The 27,995-nt window shown below is 32.8% G+C and overlaps 1 protein-coding gene across 1 annotated transcript; it reads right to left on the bottom strand.

Annotated features, from left to right (window-relative positions):
- On the bottom strand, window positions 1-27,580 carry LOC145565121 (uncharacterized protein At5g08430-like). The gene is made up of 9 exons (XM_081625215.1): window positions 27,475-27,580; window positions 25,075-25,262; window positions 22,987-23,875; window positions 21,040-21,146; window positions 6,578-6,637; window positions 4,200-4,250; window positions 2,851-2,921; window positions 1,779-1,963; window positions 1-1,147 (listed from the first exon to the last, which is right to left on the bottom strand). The coding sequence occupies exons 1-9, from the start codon at window positions 27,578-27,580 to the stop codon at window positions 441-443; spliced, it is 2,364 nt and encodes a 787-aa protein (XP_081481341.1). The 3' UTR covers window positions 1-440.
- Window positions 27,581-27,995: the final 415 nt, after the last annotated feature.

Raw genomic sequence — 27,995 nt, 5'->3', positions numbered from 1 at the left:
ATAAAATAAAACTAGAATGAAAACAAGACTTACCATCAACCAAAAGGTTGGTGGCAGCCCCAAGAACAACAAAATCTTGTAAGAATTTTTGACGAGGAAGAGGGGAGGCGGCTTACTCCGTACATAACTTGATCGTAGTGCATAAAATAGACAAAAATCACAATTAGGAAAAAAAAAAAAAAGGGTCTAACAGAATCCAAAATAATCCTTGAGTGAGCCCCTTAGATAAATTAATCTGAGTTTTCTAGCAGAAGCTACATTAGTTATTTACTTTTGTTAACCTAATGATCTACATACTAATGTTTTGAGTTATCACCATATTAAAGTTAGAGCAAAAACTTGCACCAAAAGATGTGTAGAAAACCACATGATTCTGGAGCATGGTTAAGCAACAAGAAAAGTTTCCCAATCTATGTGCAGCCCATCCACAAAATACTGTATTATTTCGTTGTAGAGACTAAGCGACAGGCATCTGGCAAAGGCACTCTATCTTTTTCACTCTGGCCTATCTTCCAAACTTTAAACCTTGATGCATAGCTAGCAGATAGTTCATTCCATTGCTTGAGAATGGACATTTTATAGGGTCCCCTAACGTCTCCACATGGACCTATGCAATACCATTCATCAGGGTCTTTTTCTGTAGGTGCATGCCTTCTGATTTTCTTCTTTACTCGCTCATCATCATCATCGCTTAAATCAATGATCTGCACCACCCCAGTCTTTAGTTCCACTTCTTTCTTAAAATTTAAGTGATCCGATCCTTGTACCACCCCAGTTTTTTGCTCCACATTTGTCTGAAATTCAAAGTGATCTAATCCTTGCACTTCTCCAGTGTTTTGTTCCACATCTGTTTGAAAAACCAAGTGGTCTGATTCTTGCACAACCATTTTTTGTTCCACATCTGTCTGAAATTGAAAGTGATTTGATCCTTGCACCACCCCAGAATTTTGTTCTGCATCCGTTAGATATTTAATGTCATTTGATCCTTGCACCACTCCAAAATTTTGTTCTTCATCTGTTTGATATTCAAAGTGATCTGATCCTTCACTTTCTATCTCTGTATTAGGATCATGTTCACTTCGAGCTGCTGCAGAGCAGAGCTCTTCTCCTTTGTAAGGTGACACAACAGGATTTTCATTTTTACATGCTAAGAAAAAACAAAAACAAAAACAAAAATCAATCTATTACCCGACATTGTGCTAGGCAACTCGATTGCAAAAAGAAATCTAGTAGACGGTAGTTTTCTTGAAAACAGGACAACTGAATGAACCTTATATATTTCCCTACACACAACAGGCTCGGAAGTAGTTTATCTATCAATCTAGTACCAGATTAATAAAAGACAGGTTTATTAATGATAATTGTGTAATTAAACCAAATACATACATGATAAGAAACTAATATTTATGGGCAAACAGAAACCACAATATTTATTGTTGGTACCACCTGAAAGACATATCAGCTTCAATCTCAAAGCATATGCAATTTGAGAAACAATTGGTAGCTCTCAAGTCTCAACAATAGATTAAAATGTTAAAGCTAAGTGTAAAACAGCTGGATTAAAATTGATTATACACTGGTAGTTTTTCATTGATCTACACAGTTCACTTATGCAATGTACCTAGAAAAGACATAACAGATGAAAATTGTAAAAGATTTTTATGTCACATAATATTTTAACCCAATATTTACAGAATGAACAGATGATTACTCAGGTGTCTGCAAAAGATCTTTCTAGTGGGCAAGAGAGAAAAACAAAGGCAGAGATGAGTGCTAACCTGCAGCATCTACTCCATTTAGATTTATGTTGGATGAAAAAGTTCTTTTCTTGCTTTCAATTGCACTCACGGAACATGTTTCAAGGTCTACATCATCAGCTATTACTTCTGGAATATTCTGTATTAGTTGTAATTGCTCTGATGGACATTCAAGCCGCCTTCTTCTTTCAGTGTATTCTGCAAGACTAATCAGCTGTTAAGGTTGCAATGACAGAAGAAAAACGAGAATTAATCAGTTTCACCTAAGGTTTAGGAAACAGACAGAGCCAACACCAGGTTTTGTATCATCATGTCAGCTAAATTCAATTTCCTATGCTTTTATAACTAACTAATCAGCCACCTTAGACACCCCCTTTTGGAGGTAACATTTAATATCTATGTGACTGTGCACCTGCTTAGTTCAGTTAACTGCACTGCCACTATAAACCCCCTAATAAAAGCAGTTGTAGAAAAAACTTCAGAACACCAACAGGAGAAAATGACACCAACATAAGAAATAGGTGTCAATCACTGATCATCTCAAGTCCTCAATCAAGTGAGATCATTTTCACCAAATTCCAATCCAACCCGAATAGGATAAAATAGATATACAAAAGGGTTCAGATGGCAGTAAAAAAAATTTGAAATACAAACATGTTTCTCATCTGACAAAGCAAAACTATAGTTAATTCATTTGCAAAGTTGACCACTTACTGAATATAAATCAAGGATATAAAGTTTAAATCAAAGAACAGTCTTCCCAAACTATCTCCTCCATTCCAAATTGGTTGACACGTACTTTTATCACATTTTCCAATACACATTCTTTAATTGTAAATATCTCTAATTATCAAAAAATAAAAATTATAAAAAATTTGATATTTTGAAATACACATTGAGATGAAACTTAAAAGGTCTTCTTATTTTTATATCACAAAAGCTAGTTGAAGTAAAATTTGTAAATAGTGTCAAAAGTCAAAACATGTCAAGAGGAAGTATTAACTTTTGCAAGCACCAGAGTTCAATTATCCAATAGTTAAAACAGATGATAAGCTCATTACACAACAGAATGGATCAAAGCCACAAAGGATACTCTTTTCTCCATCCTTTCTCATTTGCCTTGTCAATTAAATTCTTCAATAATGCACGTTCCTTCACAATCCACTGGACAAAGCAAGAGGTTTGTTTAATAGGGGTTGGAAAACAAAGACAATTAAAAGAAGGATGATATTAAGTATAGATGAAAATATTGCTCAAATTTGTACTTCTTGTCATGGCGTGTATATTAAAAGATAATCTAATAAAGGCATACACACTAACAAAAAAAAACACTCTTTCATAGCAAGTCGTTAATAATTACTTCGTATTATTTACTTTTTGCCCTTGGGTTCTTTCCCTTTAAACTTATCATTAGCCTTGTCTACGTTAAGCTCATGAGCTTGTAATTTAGATACTAAAGTGAAAGAAAAAACTCACTATAGTTGAAGGAGTAGTTTTCTAAAGGTAAGCTAAATGATTCTGTTGACAATTTAGTAGTGCACTCTGAAAGAAAGAAAGAAAGAAAACAAAGGATTTATGGAGGCATTTTCCATCGTCAAGGTTTCAGGTTCCTTTCGAGACAATTGTATAATATAGTGCCTATTTCAATTTGCAAGATCTTCAAGACATACTTTTGACCATGAGTATCTTTAATTACATATTAACAAAAAATATAAAAAGTGATATTATTAAACTACACATTGAGATGAATCTAACAGTATCTGACATAACTATATTTTTTGTTTATATTAATGAGAATATTTGGTTAAAGTTTAAAAAGTTTGACCATAAAGGTAGAAATAGGAACTATACTACGGGACAAAAGGGAATAATTGAAATGTATTGGTATTGTAGATAAATTTCTTAATGATAGCTCAAGGGTAGAAGGATTTCTAGTTCTTAGCTCTCCTTTTGTAAATAGGTGACCGAATGACACTCCCTTTCTTATATAGCTTTGTATTATCAGCTATGCTACTCGGAGTGTCCATGTTGAATACAAGTACTTGACCAAAAATCCAAGTGATTTTATTTTATTTTATTTTATTTTATTTTTTGTAAGGGAAAAATAAAAAATAAAAAAATCCATGAGATAAACTCAGCTCTTTTAAGAAAAAATTCCATCTGTTTGGATTATTGAACAGTCAACAAGGATTTAACAAGTGTACTTAAGAAAAAAACATAAATTATTTGTCATTAAATGATTTTAAAGTAAAAATCAGCACTGCCACATCAAATTTGCAGCTAGCTCTCCACAAATCATACATGGAAATTTGAAGTAGAAAGTTAAACATATTGTTAAAATATCTTCAGATTTAGTTTTATTAGTTTGTGATTAATCTAATCATAAGTGGATGCATGAAAAGAGATTAAACAAGTTACAAATGGAAAAGGTAGAAACCATACATGCTTGATGATGTCTTCGCGCAATTCCCTCGCCTTGTGCTCAAGCTCCACCTGTATAGGAAAAAATAGGTGTCACTTCATACAATATTTCAAATCTCTTTAGTATACTCAAGGACAATCGAAGTACATGTATAAGACAAATTTAAAAATTAAATGTGGGATACAGAACATTAACAAACCATTTTGAAAACATAAAAAGAAAGTAACATGGTTCTGTAAAGTCTATTTTGAGATGAAGTCAACCATGAATTCCAACACTTTGGACAAGAAATATTTGCATCCACCTTTATAGGAATAGGTTTCAATATAAAGATCAATGAAAGGACTTTTTTTTTAATTTATCAAAAAGTTCAAAACTTTTATAGGACTCCTTTTGTGGACTTATTTTTACAAGTATCTACATTCTTCCTCTTGTATCAAAAATGAGCCTTCATACCTGTTATTAGTCGTAGATCATCCTAAATTTGTACTTTTAGAATGAAAAAAAAATGTCCAATGGAATTATCAAATAGAGAACAAACAAGGGAGCCGAGAAAAGAAGATGTTAGAACTTTGTAATCACATTACAGGAATTAAGTAGAAAGCTTGCAAAATTTATAGGTATTCAAAATTCTTCCCAAATCATGTCAGTTCATGAAAGTCTTAATTATTCATTCAAATAAAAAAAATCTACTCCATAAATGCAATGACAACATTTAATTTTAACAAACTCATAAACATCCGATATAAAATATCAAACTGCTCACACATTGACACATAGGGAATGCTACTATTACTAAGTGTTATATATATATATATATATATATATATATATATATATATATATATATATATATATATATATATATATATATATATATATATAGAGGAAGGCTCATGTAAGAACCCTCCTCTATATAAGAACCCAATCTTATATAAGCATCAATCTCATCCCTTTATTACTTTTAATCTAACCATCTAAACTAATCCTTTAGTAATGGCATTTCTGTAATTTTGAGGAGTTCATATTTAGAACATAGAAAAAAATTTAGAACACAGGAAAAATTTTAGAATATAAGGAAAAAAAAATTAGAAGATAGCAAAACTTTAGAACATAAGCAAACAAAAATTTAGAACATGAGAAAAATAATTTAGAATATAAGTTGAAAATATAATTTATAACATAGGAAATAAATTTATAACATAAGCTGAAAATTAATTTAGAAAATAGGAAAAAATTTAGAACATAAACTGAAAAAATAAATTAGAACATAGGAAATAATTTGGAACATAAGTAAAAAAAAAATTAGAATATAGGAAAAACTTTAGAACATAAGCTGAAAAAATAATTTAGAACATAGGAGCATATTTAGAACATAAGCTAAAAAAAAAAATAGAACATAGGAAATAATTTGGAACATAAGTAGAAAAATTTAGAATATGGGAAAAACTTTAGAACATAAGCAGAAAAAAATTTAGAACATAGGAAAAAGTTTAGAACATAAGGTGTTCTTACATAAGAAAGGGTTCTTATATAAGGAGGGGTCTTTACCGAATCCTTCCCCTATATATATATATAGTTTCTGATTTTCTATTTTGAAGATAAAAAATATTGTTCTTGTTTCTATTTTTGGATAGTATGTAAAGACCATTATACCCTCACTTTTTTAACTTTATTCATTATACTTCTTAATTTACCCTTGAATTTTGCACATGCCTTACACTTTTTTCCACTTTCTCTCAAACTTTTGTCTATGATTGTACTTTTCACTTTTATTAATGTACTTCATCCACTTTCTCCTCTGATTTCTTAAATACCGTGAAAAAACACAAACAGGAACTATATTATGGGACGGAGGAAGTATATAATTTGTATGTCAAAGACTAAATTTTGTGGTTATTGGTTAGAAAATTTAAGCCTCTTAAGAATTTATATAAAGGTATTGTCAATCCTAGATTTTGTTAGTTTATAATTTGTAATTAAAATTATACAAGTTCAGAATTCGGTTTATGGATTGGATTCGGTTTTGAGGTTTAAAATTTGGTTCGATTTGGATTGGACCGAATTCTTATTTGGTTAGGATTTGGATTGAAAAATCTAAAACCGAAATATTTCTGTTTGGATTAGGTTTGGGCCATATTCCAAACCGTAATCCGAACATTCAACCCTATTCCTAGCGTCCTTCTACCTCCCGTTTTGACTGCAAGGGTGTTTATATATATATATATATATATATATATATATATATATATATATATATATATATATATATATATATATATTCTGTTATTACTTTTAGCTCCTCAATTTACACCTAAGATTACGCTATGTATCTTGTATATATTGTTATACATCAATGAGAAATGTTGAGGGAAATATTCTAATACCGAGAACTTACCACAGTAAGCTTTTTATGTAGTCCATCATTCATTTGTTGGCGTAGTTGATCACACTCTTCCTACATATAAGACAAATCAAAACTGTCAAAGATTAGCCATTTTGCAACCCCCTAATATTAAATTTTTTAACATCGGATATAATTTGTAATGCTAATAGATCTTATCAATTGTTTAGTTAAATAATATTGCACACAAGAAAAATGGAAAGTAGCTCTCAAAGGTAATGGTTAGAATGATGTCATTTTACTTGAGAAAGGAAAAACAAATAACAGTACAAGGAGTGCAAAAGATGTTTTGACAACAATCATTTTGTAAAGATCCAATTACATAATGTAACTTTCATCCAATCAATTCAATGCATACTGAATGCAACTTTCCTCTACACTGTGCACTACTATAATTCGTTTGTTCCACTTCTTCACTTCATTCTTAATATCGTCCACATATATAGAAAGAGTTTCAAAGAGGCTTGAAAAAAAAAAAAAGCAAACAAACAAAAAACAAAACAAACTTTCAATATTTAATCTTTCAAAAACAAAGATGGAGTAGATAGTAGAACTATGCTACATGAAAGTAGAGTAACAGACGCATATATTAGTACACAATCAAGTAAATAGTGGTCAAACATATTCATCAAATTTACCATAACTTTAATAGACATAATCTTGGAAAAAACAAATCTACCCCTTCCTTTATTTTAAGTGTCGTAGTTTGACTTTTACACTATTTACATACATCACTTTGACCAATATTTGTATTTTATACATAACATTAAATAGTCATATGGGTACATTTTGGAATCATCTAAATGTATAGTTTCCTAATTTCAATATTTTATAATTTATACTTATTGAAAATTAAAAATATCATTGGTCAAAATTCCGCCGGTCTAACTAAGGCACTTGAATTCTCAAACAAGTTTGTGATAAAACAATATGTTTATTGAAATTTGAAAATATACAAATAAAATAACTAATAAAGTGTTAGAATAATATTTTTAAATGAGTCTTTTCATTTTTCATTGTCCTTTATGGTTGTCCATTATTCCTAAATGGTTGTTGTCTAGTGAATGAGAAAATAGAATACTTGGAACAGAAATCATTTTCACATTACTCATATCTTAAAGTTAGTTCACATTTAAATATAATGTTGTACATATGACCTTCGTTGTTGTCCACTCTTCTCTCCTCTCCTCTCCTCTCTTCTCTTTTAGGGTTTTATAAATTTTTGACCGTTTAGGTAAAATTTAGTCTAACTTCACCATATCAAGGAGTCGTTAGTTTTTGTTGGTTTAATTGTTTATTTTTCTTAAGGTATTTTAATTGTGCTGCATATTTTAGTGATGTGTCCCGAGAGATGTACCACAGTGAAAAATTTATTCAGCGATTATGGCTTTGATGAAGGAAACCTTCGTTTGATTCTATTTTATGTATTTGTTGATTTAAATTTTATTTGTAGATTTTTTTTTTAAAACAATAACATACGAGGAGGCGGACTAAGAGGTGAATATAGGATTTGTTTGTGGCTTGCGGATTCGGATGTGGTTGGTTCGAATTCGGAGGCGGACTTAAAGGTGAATATAGGGTCCGTTTGATAATCGGATTGGATTCGGACATAGTAGGGTCCGACCCAAGTCGACCTGTTGCCATTCCTAGGCACCAAACTAGTATTAAGTACAATTTAAATATGAGAAAAAATGTGCAAGACATATCCAAGGCATGCATGTGTTCCCAATATAAATTAAGGACAATTATCTCAAGAAACGCGCATGAAAGCAAGATCTTGGCTACTCAACTGAAAATTCTATTTATAAGCACACCTTAAACACAACATGCCAACATTACAATCTAACCATAAAGGATCTGTTGGTTAATATTCCTCCATATTTTAAGAGTTTGCTAAAAACAAATAAAGGAGAGTTTACAGGAAAGAAAGTGAAAGAATGATGTAGAGGAAAAATAGGGAGAAGAATTATAATGGCGTATAGTTATCTCATTTAAGTCTTTCATTATTTAGTAATAGCAAGAATATATACATCTTATGTAATCATGTAGTCTTTTGTGATAAGAATCATAATTTTCTAATAGAATTTATATCACATTATTTTTCATAAATGGAAACATAATTTAAATTTGAGAGTATACCATCGAATATTAGTTTATAGTTTATAAACATTTTGTGAGTTAATCTATCATATTAGAGATATAATTGTTACCTATTTTGTTTATACACAAAGGGAAAATGAATATTTTTTCCGCTGCAAGATTATTTGTGATCTTTCCCAATAGTCTGGTATCAGAGGCGGTTACATATATACACGTTTTATAAAACAGAATGGAAGATTCGATGGTAAGTTTATTGGGAATAGTTAAATTGACGTCGTCCAATTATTCCATGTGGAAGTCTCGAATGGAGGATACCCTTTATTGTAAGGATTTGTATAAACCGATCGAGGAAGAAAATAAACCGGAAAGTAAAACCGAAGATGTATGGAAATTAGAGAATCGAAAGGCAGTTGGGTTGATACGATAACTTATTGATCAAAGCATTTTTCAACATGTTGCTAATAATACCAATGCCTTAGTTTTAAAAAACGCGCCTCAAGAGCGCCTAGGCGCAAGGTGAGGCGCGAGCCAAAACGCATGTGTCTTCTGATGCAATACCTTAAATTATTCTATTTTAAGTTTCGGGGACGAAACTTGTTTTAAGGAGGGTAGATTGTAATGCCCGAATATTTTATGATTTTATATTTTATAAAAAAAAATAGTTTATCTTCATTTATTAAATAACTTTCCTAATCTCATATTTTTATTTTAGAATTCGAAAAGTTTTAAAACCCTATTTTGTTTCAATAGCACTTTACAATTTAAAGAGTACATAAACTATTTTAAACTCTATAGGTATTCTTAACCCTTAAAAGATACTTATTTTATTAAAAAAAAATAAATAAATAAAAACTTATATTTTTGTATACATATACGTTAAAAAGAAAAAAAAAAAGGGGGGGGGGGGGCAATGTGATAATTTTATGCTCTTGTTCTTATATTCTAAGTTTGCCGCACATGTGTTTATGATGATTAATTTTGTTTCTTTTACCCTTTTCACAAATCCAGTGAAGAGCTTTACTCGTAATTTGGTATTGTAAAGGTAATCACATGTCTTTTGTTGGAGATGTTTGCTTATTACTCTTATTATTATGTGTAATCACACGATTTTAATTCTTGGAGTTGTTTGATTAGAGATTGTTAGTATTGATTGTACTTCATATTATTGTATATAAATTTTATAATTTGTTATTTGTAGGATCGATTTATATATATGTGATTAGTGTGTTGTATTATACTCCCTTCGTTTTTAAATACTTTCTCCATTTCTCCATATGCGGTGTTTTAGGAGAAATTGGAGAAAGTAATAAAATATGAAGGTAGTAGAGTAGGTGGAAGAATAAAAAATTGTAAAAAGCAAAAGTAGTGGAGAGAATTGAAGGAGAGAGATTATGAAATTAATAAAATATGATTCATGATGGGTCAACTAGGTGAAAGAAATTAATTAAATATTGTAAAAGATTTCTAAATAAGGAAACGGAGCAAGTATTTAAAAACGGCCAGAAAAGGAAAGTGGAGCAAGTATTTAAAAACGAGGGGGGGAGTATGATATAATTGTCGTATTGATTTATTGTGTTATTATTTCTAGGGTTTTTCATGTTGTTGCTATAGGGAGTATTGTTTTATTGAGGTTTTAGGGTTATTAATGCAGAGTGTTGTTTTTTCGGGTGTGAGTTAATTATATTTGGGTATTAGTTTTATTGTCCTGTAAGAGTTAGAGATATTAATTTTATGAATTAAGTTTATCATGTTATATTATTTGGGAACATGTGCTATTATTGAGTTATTATTATTAGTTTGTGAATTATTATTTGATTAAAGTATGAGATTAAAAGGTTGAGAATTATATTTTGTTCTTGGTTTAAGGTTCGGCGTTTATTACCTTAGTTCTTGGCATATTGGTAAGGGGATGATAATCATCAGTTAAGAATGAGGTACAATCTTTATTTATTATTTTTCTATGGTCCTCTAGTGGGATGGCCCGTATGTGGTAATTGAGAGTATTCAAGTTTTTATATTTGTTAGTTTGTTATTCAAATTACCCATGTCCAAGGCTAGGTATAAAACAAAGAGCATGGCACACTTATGGGATGTATGAGTTAATTGAGTAAAGGATTGTATTATTATTTGAGGTTGAGTTGACAAAAGTTATTTTTCAGAGTAAAATGTATAATGTAGTTTTGAACTACATTTTTAAGTGAGCTACTATATTAATTATTTTATTATTTATCATAACATCTTGATAAGTGGTAATTACACAGCTTTTTGCTAACGTGTGTGTTGTTTTGTTGTGCTACTAGTGTTTGCGGCCATGTCTTTGTCTTTTTCATATGGTGGCCCTGCGACGATCTATTTTCGAATTTGTTCTTAATGATAAGGAGTCAAATTTGTTTAAATAGGTTAATCAAGTGATCATAGCCAAAGGAGCTCAAGTGTTTCGATTAGTTTGTTATAACAAGTTTGTAAAGTTGTATAAATAGCTCAATTAGATTTATTGAGTGTGTATAGCTGGGATTTTGTAAGCTTAACACTTAATACCTCCGATATAAAAGTTTGCTTCCGCAATTTTATTTAAAAGTTGTTTATTTTTTCTTTAATTCTTGTTTATTATAAGTTAGTAAATCGGGGGTGTTACATCTGAGGCGTAGCACATTCCAGAAAGCGCGCGCCTTAGACCGCCTCCACCCGGACGCAGCGCCTCAACCGCCTTATGTTTAAAAGCGTCATATTAGGGGGATATTGATTATTTTTTGTAAAAAAAAAATTGTTTCAAATTGAAGCTTACCCAGTCTTTAGAATGATAATTCAAGCAAAAGCCCCTTAATAATTGAATGAAATCACTTCAATTTGATCCCCAATTTAAAAACCCTAATTTTCGGGTTTCTTTGCTTGAATAAATTGATGGGTATTGCTACGACAAAAATTGCCAAGAGAAGACTTCCCAGCGGCTTCCGACAACATGTATACCGGCGGCCGGCATCGGTGAAACGATCTCTATTCTTCTCCGGTCTCCACCTACATACTTCAGTAACGTAAAAGAGATGTATTTTCTTCATTTTTTTAAAAAAAAATTGATGATAAAGTAACAAAAGCCTGCTGCCTCCCTTCTAACTTTGTTTATCACATGACCATCTTCCCTCTTTTTTGATTTTTTTTTTATTTTACGAAAACAAATTAATTTTAATTGTTTACTATGCTTAAATTTGAGGTTTTTTAAAAAAAATAATAATAAAAAAAAGGCATAAAAATAAAATAAATTAAATTAATTATCACTTTAATTTAATTTTTTATTAATTTTTAATGCAAAAAAAGAAGTGAAATAAAAATAAAAAAATTTGTGCCTCGTATCCAAAAGGCATGCGCTTTCGCTTTCGCTTTGCGCCTAGGCTCTAGGGACCCGCCTCGGTGCGCCTCGCGCTTTTTAAAACTAAGACCAATGCCTACAAGCTTTTTGAGTCAATGTATGAGAGGAAGACAACTTTAAATAAAGCTACATTAGTGAGAAGGTTGGTTCGTCTTCTATACAAAGAAGGTAAAAATATGGCACAACACATGAATGAATTTCAAGGCATACTTAATTGAAGATGAAGTCCAAGCCTTATTACTCCTTAGCTCATTACCCGATAGCTAGGAAACTCTTGTTATCTCGTGAGCAATTCGGTTCTGAATGGTAAACTCACCCTTGACATGGTGAAAGATAGCTTGTTCAATGAAGAAGTAAGAAGGAAAGAATTTGCCTCAACAAATAATCAAACTAAAGCACACATTGTTGAAAGTCGAGGGAGACCAATGTTTAGAGGCTCTCAAAATCAAGATAAATCAAGAGGCAGATCAAAATCCAAGAAGAGGTTCACTTGCTTTTATTGTCATAAGGCAGGACATAAGCAAAGTGAATGTCGGATATGGAAGAGGGACATGCGATCAAAGAATGACAAGAGTAATGATAATGAAGTCAAGAAAAATGTCACGGCTATAGCAGTTGGTGATGAAGTTTATTATGCAGGTGATGACTCATGTTATAACCTTACAAATGAAGATTATAGTTGGGTGATGCGTGATTGATGATACAAGTGCTTCATATCATCTAATTGCAAACAAAGATTACTTCACATCTTACACTAGTGGCGTTCTTGGCTATGTAAGAATGGGAAATAATGGATCCTCCAACATTATTGGTAGTGGACATGTTTGCTTGGAAACCAATGCAGGATGCAAGCTAACACTACACAATGTCAAACATGTTCGAGATATTCGACTGAAGCTGGTAAACTTGACGATGAAGGGTATGCGAATCACTTTTCTAATGGAAAGTGGAAGTTGTGGAGAGGTTTGATAATTATTGCTCATGGAAAGAAGCAACAAACCCTTTATGTCACAAATGGGAAGCTCAAAAATGTTCTACCGAGCTATGGCACAAACAACTCGGACATATGAGTGAGAAGGGATTGCAAATCCTCACTCGAAAAAAACACCTTCCTTTGAAGGATATTCATTTGAAATCTTGTGTTGATTGTTTAGGTGGAAAACAACACAAAGTTTCATTTCAAAGAAATCCACCATCTAGAAGACCACGAGTTTTAGATTTGATTAACACAGATGCATGTTCTATGACAGAAAAATCTCTTGGTGGGGCATTTTATTTTGTCACATTTATTGATGACCTCTCCAGGAAAGTATGGGTCTATCTTTTGAAAAGTAAAAACCAAGTCCTTATGCATTCAAAGGAGTTTCATGCAAAAGTAGAGAGAGAAATGAGCATGAAATTAGAATGTGTACGATCTGATAATGGTAGTGAGTAAAGAGGTCCATTTGAAGAATACTGCAGGAAGTATGGGATAAAGCTTAAGAAAACTGTCCCAAAAATGCCTCTAACAAAATGGTATTGCAGAAACGATGAATCGTACGATCACTGAAAAATTTCGTTCAATGTTATCTTACGCAAGGTTACCCAAATTATTTTGGGGGGGCGTATCAATCTTTCTCCTTCGGTTCCACTTGATGGTGAAGTTCCAGAAATGATATGGTCAGGGAGAAAAGTAAATTATAAAATTTCAAAAGTATTTGGATGTAGAACCTTTGTTCATATCCCGAGAGATGAGAGATCAAAACTTGATAGCAAGACAAAACAATGTATTTTTCTTAGCTATCCCAAAGATGAGTTCATTTATAGGTTATGGAATCCTGCTAAAAGAAAAGTTGTCAGAAGTAGAGATGTTGTCTTCTTGGAAGATCAAACCATTGAAGGCATACAAAAATTGGGAAAGCCTACAACATCCAATGAAGAATTGCCTAAAATTATGAATCTAGTTCCTTGCGCGGGTGCAGTTGATGATCACGGGGAAGAAGTAGACCAAGAAGATCAACCTCACAATATAAATGATGACGAGGATGATAATAATGAGAATGTGGAACAAATGACACAAAAAGAAAGGCAACCGCCATCACCATTAGAGTTAAAAAGGTCTAATAGAGATAAACGACTTCTAGCAAAATTTGCTAGTGGTGACTATCGGTTTCTACTGAGGTGGAAAGCCAGAGTCTTATGACGAGGCTCTAAGAGACATTCACCAAAAAGAGTGGATTGAAGTCATGCAAGATGAGATAAAATCCTTGCGTGAGAATCGTACATTTGATTTGGTACAGCTACCAAAACGTCGATGACCACTCAAGAATAAGTGGGTGTGCGAAGTGAAGACCGGAGAAAATAATCCGCAACCAAGATACAAAGCAAGGCTTGTAGAAGAAAGGTATTGACTTTGAAGAAATATCCTCACCAGTGGTGAAAATGTCGTCAATAAGAGTTATTCTGAGCATGGTAGCATGTATGGTAGCATGCATGGATTTAGAAATTAAACAACTAGATGTCAAAAAAACTTTCTTATATGGTGATTTGGTGGAAGAAATATATATGGAACAACTTAGAAGGATTCAAGGTTAAAGGAAAAGAGCACATGGTATGTCGATTGAATAAGAGCTTGTATGGTTTGAAACAAGCTCCGCGTCAATGGTATCGAAAATTTGAATCTTTTATGAAAGATCATACGACAACATTCATAGAATAAAAATGCAACATCAGTCGCGATTGCAAAACGGTCACGGTGTTACTGTAATCCCCCACGATTTCGTAATTACTATAATTATATTTTATTATTAATTATAAGATTATTTTACGATAATTATATAATTTTATAAATATTTCGAAAATAATAAATTAGTTTTAAGCTATCTAGCCATTACTAGCTATTGGAAATAATCATTTTATTTTTACACATACAAACTAAGAGCTTGGTCCAAGTTACCTCAAAACCCAACCTTACACCTTGTTTATTTTAAGCTTTTGTATATATTTGGGCCTAAACAAGTTATCCTAATTGTATTTGGATTAGGAAACACTCAAACCCATTTCTTATTGTTTATACCCACCTAAAATCTTCCCCTTTATTCCCCCTCCAATCTCACGTAAAACCTCACCCTCTCACAAATTATTTTGTTGCTTTACCTCTTCTTCCTATTCACGCATCAACCAGCAAAACAAAAAAAAAAAAAAACGCCGCTGCCTGTACACCGCCACTGCCGCCGACGACCATCACCACCACCGGCAACCTTAGCTGCTGACCCGAATAGTCGGTTTCCTCTACTCCCTTTTTCTTCTATCTTTCACTCTTTCTTGTTTAAATTCCTTTAAAGATTCAATCTTTATATGAATTTTTCCTTGATTATTAATTATTATGATGTGATGATGTTTATGAGTTTAAAAGATTGCAAATTTATGAGTTTTACTATGTTTAATTTAGTGACTAAAATTTCAGATTTATTAATTAAGAAAATAAGGGTTTAAAACTTGATTTTCATGGTTTTAGGGCTTAAAAACGTGTTAGTCAAGTTACTTAAATATATAGTGATTATATTATGTTAAAATTATAATTTTGATGATTAAAACTAAATTTTTAGATTTGTTAAAGTTTTAATTTTAGGTTTTATTTGAGGTAATTTCATCACTTCATGATTCTAATTTCTACAAATAATTGTTGGGGTTATTTTGTAAGTTTGAAGCATTGAATTTTGAAGATTAGTTTTAAGATTAAATTTTCAGATTTTTGTTTCTTATTTTGAAGCCTCTAATTACATTGAATTGGTGAATTTTTTGGGTTTAAAGCCTACTAACTTAATATACAATGTTGGTAGTTTCAAAGATTATTATAATTTTAAGATTTCATGTATATAATAAAATTTCAAATTTTTATTAAACTTTAAACTTGCTGAAATTTCATGTATAAGGGTGTGTTTTAAGGTTTTTATGAAGGAAACTTAAAGAACTATATATAAGCTTTTAATTTTAATTAATGGGAAGGTTTTAAAGTGTTGTTTAATTGAATTTCGAAGGTTTTAAAGTAAGTTAGTATTGCTGTAAATTATATTGCTTGGGTATTGATTGAATTCTTATTGTTTGGTTTAGGAGAGAACTTTATAGAAGGTGATTTCTAGTTGGTTAAGCGGTTTACCAATTTGTTTATTCAAGGTACATACGATTTATGAAACCTCGCTTTTAGATGCATGTTTAGTGATGTATCAAGAACTTAGTATCATGTATAGAGAAGACTGAGCTTGATTTTTTGGTTATACATTGTTATTTCCGTATGTTGTGTATTATGCTACTTTGCAAGTATTGTTTACGCATTAATTTTGTAAGATGCGCTTAGAGGCAAAGATACGTGAATATGTGGAATGATTTATTTATTACTCATTCATGATTATTGAGATAGAATGAGTAAAAGAAGAATTTAAGTCTTAAAAGAAGAGGTTAAGATTTTGGGGTGCTTTATGCACTCAAGGTGTTTATACACCGAGGTAGTTAAAGGAATCAATAATAAATATTGGTTGTCCCTAGTAAATCAAGAATTGAATTTAGAAACTTGGATTACTTGTAAGAATTGATATTGGATTGATTATATTGTTTTGCATACGAGTCATCATCAAGTCTAAACTTGTAAATCACGTAAAGTGCAAGATGGATGAGCAATAAAACTCTGGGTTTGTGCACATCTAGAGTAATGACAATCAAGGGGTTGGGGTACACGAGTTATTAGCCGTGCAAGAGGCCGTTTGATCTATGAGTCTCTTGCTTCAAATACTTTTCAAAAACTAGGAGTTACATGAGATCTCATACTAGCTATGGTCACGGAGTCGCGCCCGTGGCCATTAGATGTTTTATTGATGTTTTCGAAAGGAGGCATGGGGTTTTTTCTTTTATTGATGTTCCAAATAGAGCATGGAATGGACAACCTTGTCTATTGCTTAATTCGATGAATAAAATGAAATGATTAAACTACCATTAACTAGTGAAGTCTTAGTAAGACTAACAGTTGAGTCATGTGTTGAGTCTATAATTTAATGGTGTGTGATGATTGAATATTAGTAGCATGCTAGGGATTTCTTATTATATATCGCAGATGCTGAGTCTATAATTTAATGGTGTGTGATGATTAAATATTAGTAGCATGCTAGGGATTTCTTATTATATATTGCGTGTTTTGTGTGTCTTTATTTGGTCATGGCCTTCGCCTTTCCCTGTGACGATCCGATTTTTACACTTGTAATACTGGGGAGTAGATTAACCACAGGTTCTTACATATGCAGCGTTCGCATCAAGGTGGTGGGATTTTGAGTGGAGTGTTGGTTACTTTTCACAACTTATTTTGCTACTTACTTTTGAATTTATATAAACTTGGCTTCATTTATATACTATTTTTACTAATTTGGGTTTTGAACAAGGGCCTTAATGGTTCCAAGTTATAAGACTTAATTTTGTTTTGTTTGTTGGTTTTGAAACTTATTTATAACTGAATTAGTTTTTCCGCTGCTAAATTCTGATATAGCCTTAACGTTTGAACACGTAGCGGTAGCACGTAGTAATATTCTCTTGGATTTCGTTCAGGGTACTCACAGGTTTAAAGAGATAATTATTGGGGTGTTACAGTTATGGTATCGGAAACGATGCATTGATCGCGGACTGGGTTGCGGTCACCGCGGTAGAAATTTAAAAAATATGTTTAGATAATTTATTTAAAATTTTAAATATATTTTCTTATTTATCATAAAATAATGAAAATAATAATAAGAGATTTAAAAGTAATAATTATAATACTACGGTAGTCCATAACAATTCTCTTTCAAATCAAAAAATTAAAAGTAAAAAAGAGAGGTTGAGTGGTCAAAAAGTCAAATATACAATAAAGTGGAGCATCATAAAGCTAACTGATAACAGTTGTCCCACTTACCACATATTTACCTGAGTACCTCGTTCTTATCGGCTCTCTACCCTTTTTACTTTCTTCTTCTTTCTCTCTCTATTTCTCTATGATGCGGTTGCTACGGCTTGCTACACACCGGCAACAATGGAGTCTGCCACATAACTCCGACCAACTCACGCCTTCAAGCTTTTTTTTTCCGGGCGTTTCAGTCATGTACCGGTCGTATCGGTCAAAAATGCGGAGTTTTTCAAAACTCCGTTACAAAATGGTAAATCTCGTAACGGCAACCTTCAAATCCATAACATCCCGGCCGCATCGCGATGTAACGGTCGAGTTTTTATTCTATGACGACATTAGATCATTGTGTGTTTATCAAAAGATCTGCAAAGGGAGATTTTATTATTTTACTCCTCTATGTTGATGATATGTTAATTATTGGCCGCGACACCACTAAAATCGCTTATTTTTAAAAGGCTATGAATAAGTTCTTTGCCATGAAAGACTTAAGACCAGCAAAACAGATACTAGGCATAAAAATCTCACGTGACAGGAAAAATAAGAAGTTATAGCTGTCACAGAAAAGATATATTGAGAAGTTACTAGAGAGGTTTAACATGCATAACGCTAAACCAGTAAGTTCTCCACTAGCAAGTTGGTAGTTTGATGTATGCTATGGTCTGAACAATGTCCTACAAGTGAGAAAGAAAAAGAAGAGATGAATAAAGTTCCTTATTCGTCGCAGTTAGTAGTTTGATGTATGCTATGGTCTGTACAAGACCAGACATTGCCTATTTGGAATCCAGGGAAAGAACACTAGATTCTAAGGCATCTATGGGCCTATTCGGAAAGAAACTAGAAAGGTGTAAAATGGATTCTAAGGCTTCTAAGGCATCTAAGGGGCATATAAAAAATGTGCTTATGTTTTGGTCAAGGAAATCCTGTGTAGATGCAGATATGGCAAATGATGTTGATTCGCGAAAGTCAGTATCACGCTATATGATGACTTTTGCGGGGGGAGCTATATCATGGCCGTTAAGGTTACAAAAATGTGTTGCATGATCAACAACGGAACCCAAGTATATTATTGTGACAAAAGCTTGTAAAGAGCTATTATGGATGAAGAATTTCCTACAAGAGTTAGGGATTAAAAAAAATAAGTATACACTTTACTCTGATAGCCACTGGCGAAAAATTCTACCTTCCATGCCTGTTCTAACCATATAGGCGTAAGGTATCATTGGATATGAGAAGTCTTTGAAGCCAAGCTGTTGCAATTGGAAAAGATCCATACCAACCACTATGGTTCAAATATGATGACAAAAACATTGACCATGCAAAAGCTTGATATTTGTCGAGATAAAGCGAGTCTATCAATTATCTCCTAATAAGTCGGAAGGGGGAGATTTGTTGGTTTATATTCCTCCTTATTTTTAGAGTTTGCTAACAACAAATAAAGGAGAGTTTACGGGAAAGAAAGTGAAAGAATGATGTAGAGGAAAAATAAGGAGAAGAATTATAATGGGGTATAGTCGAGGATGCACGGATTCGTGATGGTAGCCGTCTCCCGTACCGGAAACGTTTCGAGGACGGGTAGGCTTGGAAACGTCCCCAAGGCGTCCCCTCGAAAGTGGTACGGCAAGCCAATTTGGAGACCTCTTACTCATATACGTATCGGGGACGGCTTGACTCATTTACTGACAATTCTAAAAAACTCGAACAATTGCGAACAGCGATTCCCTTAGAGGTGCGACTTAATTTAATCCTCTGCGGTGACCAGAGACCACTGGCGAGCACTCCAACAAGGCGACCAACGAGGCTTCGACTTGTTACTGTTCCTCTTTCTTCTATCTGTTCTGCTTCTAGCTCTCTTTTTCCTCTTTCTTTACACCTTATTTTTTCTTTTTTCTTCTTTTTTTTTATTTTGTTGGTTATTTATGTGAATAATGTGATTAATTGTTTGTTAGTACGGAGTATGTTACAAACAGTAGCATATGATTTTTTTTTTTTTACCTTTTTCCGTTTTAAATGGTACTCTGTACTATAATTTGTGCTGTATGGATTTTTTTTTTTTTTTATTTTTTATTTTTTTTACATTTCATGGATTTATATTTTGCTGATTTTTTTTGCCGTACCCATTTTTTGAAATTTTGATTTTGCCGTGTCCCATCCCCGTAGTCGCACCCATTTTTGTCCCCGTATCCGTTTTCGTGCAACTTAAGGTATAATTATCTCATTTAAGTCTCTCATTATTTAGTAATAGCAGGAATTTATATATCTTATGTAATGATGTAGTCTTTTGTGATAAGAGTCATAATTTTCTAATAGAATTTTATATCACATTATTTTTGATAAATAGAAACACAATTTAAATTTGAGAGTATACCATAAAAAAAATTAGTTTATAATTTATAACCACTTTGTGAGTTAATCTATTATATTAGAGATATAATTGCTACCTATTTTGTTTATACACAAAGGGAAAGTGAATATTCTTTGCGTTGCAAGATTATTTGTGATCTTTCCCAACAGGATCATGTGTGGCATAACTAGATTATTAGAATGATAGTTTAATCTACATGAAAATGTGATTGGTGAAATCATGAAAATTCGCATCATCATAAGGGACTTAAATTGTGAACTCATGATTCAAAAAGCCCACTATTAAAATAGGTTTTTGGGTTGATAAAGTGAGAAACATACAAAACCACCACCACCAAACCCCCCCCCCCCCCCCCACACCACACAAAAAAAAAAAAAAAAAAAAAAAGTCTCAATCTTAACATTTTATCTTTATGGACATTTTTCTTCACCTTACTAGAATTGCCCCAATAGATAGTTGATGCGTAAGAAAATTGGGGTGGGGCAAAAGTAATGTATGTGAGTAAGATAAAGGTTCTTTATGTCATGTGTGGTATGGAGAAAAATCAATGGGACATTGGGGCAATTTGTGTGTAATGGACTGATGTAGGGAGTATATCACACACGCACACACACACACACAAAAAAAAAAAAAAAAAAAAAACACCCTTGGAAAATCAATGTCTTGGAACAACATGTGCATCATAACAATTACTGTAGAAGAGAATCTATAGCCATATTGAATACCTGGGTGAAGTCACTTTCAGACAACATATGGATGCTAATATCTAATGGCACATTTGAAACTTGCAAGATAATTTCCATATTCTCTTCTCGTCGTCGCTCTTTGATTTCTGAAAGTTTGATAATAAATACAAATGAGTTAGTCATAAGAGATCTTAGAAGTCAATGACTAGCTGGTTGAGATGTAAAGGCATGTAATCTGCATTTGATACTTGATAGAAACCCCCCCCCCCCCCATCCTCTTTAAGGCGAGGATAGATGTAAGATGATTATATACATGATACTCAACCACACAAAAATCATCATAGAGAGTTCCAAAATGTCAATACTGTTTAAGGTTGCAGAGCATGCGAGAAAATTTTGAGTATACAAAAACAACCACACAATATGGATACAAACGAATATGATATGTGCAATGTTATACTACACAGCCTTACCCTTGAACAGTTGCAAGGGTACAGAAACATTTTTCAGAGTTCAAAAGACTCACAAAAGAATCAAAGCATGTAATAACTGTACAAGAAGATGAGTAGCAAACTCTAATAGAATCAGTTTAATTAATCACAATATGCTCTTTGAACTCTAAATACATTCTTTCAATGGAATTAATATAAGATGATACAACTAGATGAGCTAGTAATATACACCTTCCATAACATGATTTTTGCTTTTTGATGAGAGTATTTCATCAGGAACAATGTTTTCAAATATGGTGCTTTTGAAACAACCATCTCAATCTATTTGTACAAAAAACTACCCGACTTAGCAAAATTCAAATACTAAAGCCAGCACATGGCGAGCTCATGCCACAAACACATATTCGGCAATTCTTTCCTTCACATCAGTTACACTTTTTCCACTGTGAACTCTAATTTTTGTTTTTGTTTTTTTTTTTTTTTTTTTTTTTTTTTGGCAATTGAACTTCTAATTATTGATAAAAACTATAAGTGTTTCCATGTAGTGAAATAACTATTAGGAAACCAAAAATATACCAAATGAAATTATGCATACCTAAATGCGTTTTGGATGATAAAATAACAACTAGGAATACAAAGATATAATCGGAAATATCAATACCGAACAAAATCCAGTCTCATACAGCTTTTCCCATGATGATGCAAAAGGCAGAACGAACAGAAGGTTCTTGCTTCCAGCAAATTGTAAAAATTACCATGAAAGTAAGTTGGTCATACAAGGTCATTTTTGGGCATAACCTGCCAAGAGGTCACTTCATTATATGATTAAAAATAAGTTTAGGTGGCTAGTAATTTAATCTTACAGCAACTCAATACAATCAAGAAATATAGTCTATTTGAGATTTTGAGGTGAAATACACCACAATAATAATGAGCCTGTGAATGGTTTAAGAAAACTAAGTACAATAAATTAGTAGAAATATACCAAAATTGACGACAAGCAAGTGCTTAAGGTCTCCCCAACCCCTACCCCACAAGTTTAAAAAATAAAATAAAATAAAAAAATAAACCGTTAATGTGTGTCTCATTTATGAGAGTGAAATAATGTAGCAACACTGAATGTTGATCATTTTAACAAGAAAAGGGCTTATACAGAGTTCGAGAAGAAATTAGGACCCTTCATTTAACAGAAAATTAAAGTCTAGGGCCCAAGATGAACGAAATGGATCATAATATGTATTTTGTACAGTTACATCTCAGTAGGGAACGACAGCATTGAGAAGTAAGTGGACAATGATGATATAAAGAGCATGACCCTCGCCCATTCATCAAAAAACTTATGAGACTTACCAAAAAACTATCACATTAAAGCTCACTATAAACTTCTAGCACTTTAGAGGATTTCCTTTCACATCAGTGAAGGGTTTTGCACAATCTATATCATAGTCACATTGCAATCAATTCTGACAAGCAAAGTGCCAATCAACCCAGAAAAAGTACATGAACCTAACTTAGAAACTAAAGATAAGCTTACCAGTGACTTGCACAAGCTGATGACGATACTTTTGCATATAGTCATCTGGATCTGACTCGACCCGTACAAAGCTACCAGATATTTTGGTGTAAAAGGTATCAGATTTCTTCACTAGCTCTTCCACCAGGCTCCGCTTCAAGTACACAAGTTTGATATTTTCTGGAACAATCGATGCCATGTCACCCCTTGAAATCACTTTCTCCTTATACTGAGGTCCACCTCGATTTCTTTCATTCTTTTTTTCACATAACCTTAAGGATTTCTCATCTTCTTTTGAGCTGCATGAAAAATCATCCGATGATTCTTCTTGATTAACAGCTAGATGGGCGTCTAAAAGGTCAAATATTCTATGTTTATTCACCCTTTTTTTCCCCAGCAGTGATACCAGGTTTGGGTCACAAACAAGTGTTTTCTTTTTCTTTGGATCAAAGAGCCTTTTTTCATTGGCATACTTGGTAACAATGTCTACTAAATCGTAATGTGACAATTCAGTGCTTGCATCAATACCTAAGTTTGCAAGAAAATGTACAAGTGGTTTAGAAGCCCAGCCTATAAACTCCTTTTTTTTGGACTTTGCCTTCTCCCTTGACTGCACAGAGACTTTGCTTCTCACGAAAGGCTTTCTTTTTTTATTTTTAGCTTTCTTTGAAGGACTATAATCCTCTATAGTCTCCCATTCCCAGTCCTCGAAACTATTCAATTTCAGATCTTGATCACTATTTGCAAACTCGTCTCTATCATCCAAGTATCTGTAGTTTCTGCCTTTTTTCAACAATGACCGTGCCTTTTGGAGATCTTCCAATCTCAAACCCTCACTTTTCTTGATGATTTCCCAATAATCCATAAAGAGAAATTCACAAGTCCCTCTCTCTGTAAAATCTACCTTCTCCTGGAAAATAAGCAAAAGAAACACCTCTAGTAAAACAGTAGCAAGACCAAAAACTTATGACAGAAAGAAGCAAGAATGTTACGTTGCAAAATTAAATCTCTCATCAAAGAAATTAACAGATCCGCCTACCCTCCCTCCCTGTAACCCCAGACACTGCCTAAGCCAGTAGTTACTAGATAATTCTTATAAGACTGAGAGCTATCTCCAAAACAGCAAGTGTACTTCCTTCACACTTTATCCTCAGTCATACAAACCTTGTGGCTAGAATCTTAGCATATAGCTTTATCGGGGGGGGGGGGGGGGGGGGGGGGGGGGGCAAAAAAAAAAAAAAGAAAATTGTGTTAGTGTAGGAAGTACCAAAATACTAAAGTATCTTTCAAATTCAAACATCACCGGGAGTCAGGAATTCCCTAGAGATTACAAACTCTCTGATAGTTGATTAGGAACATTTGTGCTCCTCCCCTTCGCAAAAACCACTTCAGGAAGTTCAAAACCATATTGCAAACTTTATGTGGCAAAGAGGATATGCGCAAAGATAAGACTTTTTGCAACAAATTTTAACCTATCACTTTACATAGCAAAACGAAACCTCATGACTGATTATTAAAACAGAATGGCAACAGAGGATGAAATTAAAAGGCAACTTAATATCATGGTCATTGATATTCACTTCCTTAATATTCAGTTGCAATACTTTGACTTCCAAGCTTGCCATCTCACAACTTTGACCATTAAAACCTTTAATTGCCTATTAGTAAAACAAAATATGTATTGATACTCTGATAATTAATACAATGAGAACAATCAAACAACATTTTACACAACATTTATATCCTATGTATTAGAACACAATTATGATCAAAATTAGTTATGTAGAAAAAAAGAAGTCAAAGTGTTGCAACTAAATAAAAACAGAGATAGTATCATTTTTCCTAGTTGCTCCTCACAACAAAATAACACATAGAATGGTAAAATAATGTCATCAGCATACCCTCATAGACACCTTGATAAAACAGTTGTCTATGATCCTTTTTACTATCCCGGATTTCAAAATACAGCAGATTTGATTATGTAGCTAGATGAGAATCGAAAACCAGACCACAGTTAACTATTCTATTAAGATAATCAGAGAAAAGAGAAGCTCAAATGAAAATGATTCAGAAACAAAATTTATATGTATCTACAAAAAGCAAACATACCCCATCTGAGTCGACATCCTTTTTTTCCTCCCATAGCAAGGAAAACTTTAGACAATTGCAGCAGAATCCTTTGATGCCTCGGACCAAAACGAATTCTGCTTCACCCATACACTGTCCACAAACAGCATGTGGACAGCAAAAGCAGTGGAATTTTGCAGCTTTCTTACAATTGAAGCAGAAATGCCAATCTATAAAGCAGGATATCATCAATAGATAAATTATATCAAATCATGGAAAAACGCAGATGCATAACTAAAACTCTGCAAACCCTCAATGTTAGTAAAATGAATGGCCCCAAAAAAAAGGCAGATAAATAACACTTGAATTTGTCTATTATAGATTTAAGTGTGAAACTCATCATCTTAAATGGGTTTATTCTATTGTGGCTTTTAAACAGGCACTGTAAATAGAGTTTTAAACTTTAATCTTCCAATCTTTATTCTGGTGATAACCTTTTTTACTCCTGATGTATTTCTAATTACGTTTACGAAAATTGTGCATTCTATTGACAAAAACAACCAAGAAAGAAGAAAGACTTGAGCAAGATAATAGTTTGGAATGCTTCCATTGAAATTATGCAGACCAACACGAAAATAGTAAGATTAGTAATACTCTGTCTAGCCTTCTCAGAAACACAACTTTTACTAAGCTTCCTTAACCTATCCTTTATTATGTGAAGAGCTACATTTTTTGTGCCAAAAGATCAACACAAAAGCACCATGATAACCCACAATTCTCTACCAACCTACCAAAAAGGATGGCCACATGTTAAGTTTAAATGTCACTCGCTCCTCCCTCTCCCCTCAAACTTTGTCTTTGTCTGCTCCTGCCATAAATGGAACTTGGCTGCTGTTTTTGCAGCAGAAGACCTTCTTTGAGTCACTTAAAAGTTATACAATGAAGGTTTTGTGAAGTTTAAAGAAAGGGTTTCTACCATTTTACCGGAGAGGTTTCATTAACATCTATTACTAAACATAAATACATCAGAAAGAAAACCATGAGCCCCTAGAATGAAGCTAATGAGAATCAAAGTGTGCTCTGAACAACCATCACTTAAATAGAGAGTTGGCTTGGAGATAAGGAATAATTTTCCTATTCGCCAAGGGCATGCATATATATATGTATATTTTTTTCAACCCATTTCGCCTCCTCAATCTCATATGCTAGTATTAAATACTCCCTTCGCCTATTAGTAATGCCTAAAAAATGCAAGGACAAATGACTTCTTGCCTCCCCCCACAAGCAAATATGATAAGCCTAAAGTAGGATGTAACGTCTTTTTGGCCCCTAAACCCTATAAAGTCACAAGAGTAATGACTTTCTCCAAACTAGAAACCTACACACAAAAGCTTAACCACTTTCTGAACCTTAGTTTTAGAATCCGTCCTCTTTCAATGTTTCTTTATGCTTTTTAGGCCTTATAGGCATACTTGTTATGTACCTCCTCCGTGTCGTCCCTTAAATGTGGCCTAGTTCTAGCTTAGATGCATTACGTTACTACTGTTTTAGTGTTCAATAAGAATAATTTATGTTTCCAAAATGGAACTCTTAAAGAGCCAATGTAATGAATGAAAATCAAAGCCTTCTACCATAGCAAAAAGAAAAATGTTGTTGATATTTCCTCAATGTTGATCCCCCCTTGCATCTGTCTCTCTTTAAATTATTAATTCTCGTCATTGGTCCCACTTGTCTTGCTTAACACAACCAAGAGTCCCAATGCCTAGCTCTTGTAACCAACAGGGCCTCTTTTTATCAAAAGTTTTCCTTGCGCCTACTTGTGCACAGACTTGGAACAATGTGCTTATGTGCCGCTCAATTCAGTGTCAAAACATTCAACACTTAGCTTTCCAAGTAAAGGTGGAAAGTATGGAAAAAATATGACAGGAAATTTTTGCAGGTGGCTATATAAAAAACTAGTGAAGAAAGTTAGTCAAATTAAAATAAAATTCCCAGATGTCTAAGCATTTCCCCTCTGATTTTCTTTCAAACCCTTTGAACACACTAACACCCTTTTAAAGTTGGTCAAAATATATATTGATGATATTTTAAAATTAAAATAAAGTAATATAAACACACAAACACACTATGAAAATATTTATACTATGAAGTATGAACCCAAAGCTTTGATATGATGGATTCATGTTACAAACGTAACCTACATATATGAAATGAAAGGAGTACTGATTCACAATTAACTGTATTTCTTGAAAATATACCAATGTTGTAGCAGATGTAAAATTCCAAGTAAATAAAAATCAAATTTATTTGTTTTTTATGTCAACAACATTGTTCATGCAAATTTTACTCAGCAACTGAAAATGTGTGAATTGTCCTGTGACACAACACATGGAAAGAAAGAAAAGATACTTCTTTTCACTGAGTAAAGAGAAAGTTCTTTACCACATCTGAAACTCTCATCACAGTCCAGAATTGAATCATCCTTTCCAACACACTGAGGGTGATATGATTTTAAGCAATCCCTAGAAGGAAAATATTCAAGAGTCATTAACTTGAGAAATTACAATCAAGACAAAATAATCAGAAAGGCATGGAAAATAAAAATGCATGGTAATCCGTAATGATAGCTGCACTTTCCATTCCGTTCCTCGATAATTAACACATTACTAAAAATGGCAAGGACCCACTAATATTTAATTGTTTTTCTATCTAGTACTATGGCTCACTTACCACTTTAAGGGTTAATATTAAAAAAATTCCCCCACCCTCTTCCATATGCACAATGGCCCACCACTTGCTCTGTTTCACTAACTTCACTTTACAGTAAACAATTCAATAATACTACGTCACTCAAACTTTTCTTAAACTTTGTGTCAATTATATTACATGAGAACGGAAAGAGTATTTACATATATACTAATCTGATCAATGTTTGTGCTTAATACGGAGTATATAAGATCAAA

This window comes from Chenopodium album, chromosome 10 (genome assembly GCF_948465745.1).
Source record: "Chenopodium album chromosome 10, dcCheAlbu1.1, whole genome shotgun sequence".
In the NCBI taxonomy this organism is placed as follows: domain Eukaryota; kingdom Viridiplantae; phylum Streptophyta; class Magnoliopsida; order Caryophyllales; family Amaranthaceae; genus Chenopodium; species Chenopodium album.
This window is presented reverse-complemented; position numbering and strand designations above follow the sequence as displayed.

Coding starts and splice junctions, on each gene's coding strand:
- LOC145565121 (XM_081625215.1), bottom strand. CDS start 27,580: ATGACTCTTGAATATTTTCCTTCTAGGGATTGCTTAAAATCATATCAC. Junction 1,964..2,850: donor GAGAAAGGATGGAGAAAAGA/GTATCCTTTGTG, acceptor ACAGCTGATTAG/TCTTGCAGAATACACTGAAA. Junction 1,148..1,778: donor AAATGGAGTAGATGCTGCAG/GTTAGCACTCAT, acceptor GTTTTTTCTTAG/CATGTAAAAATGAAAATCCT.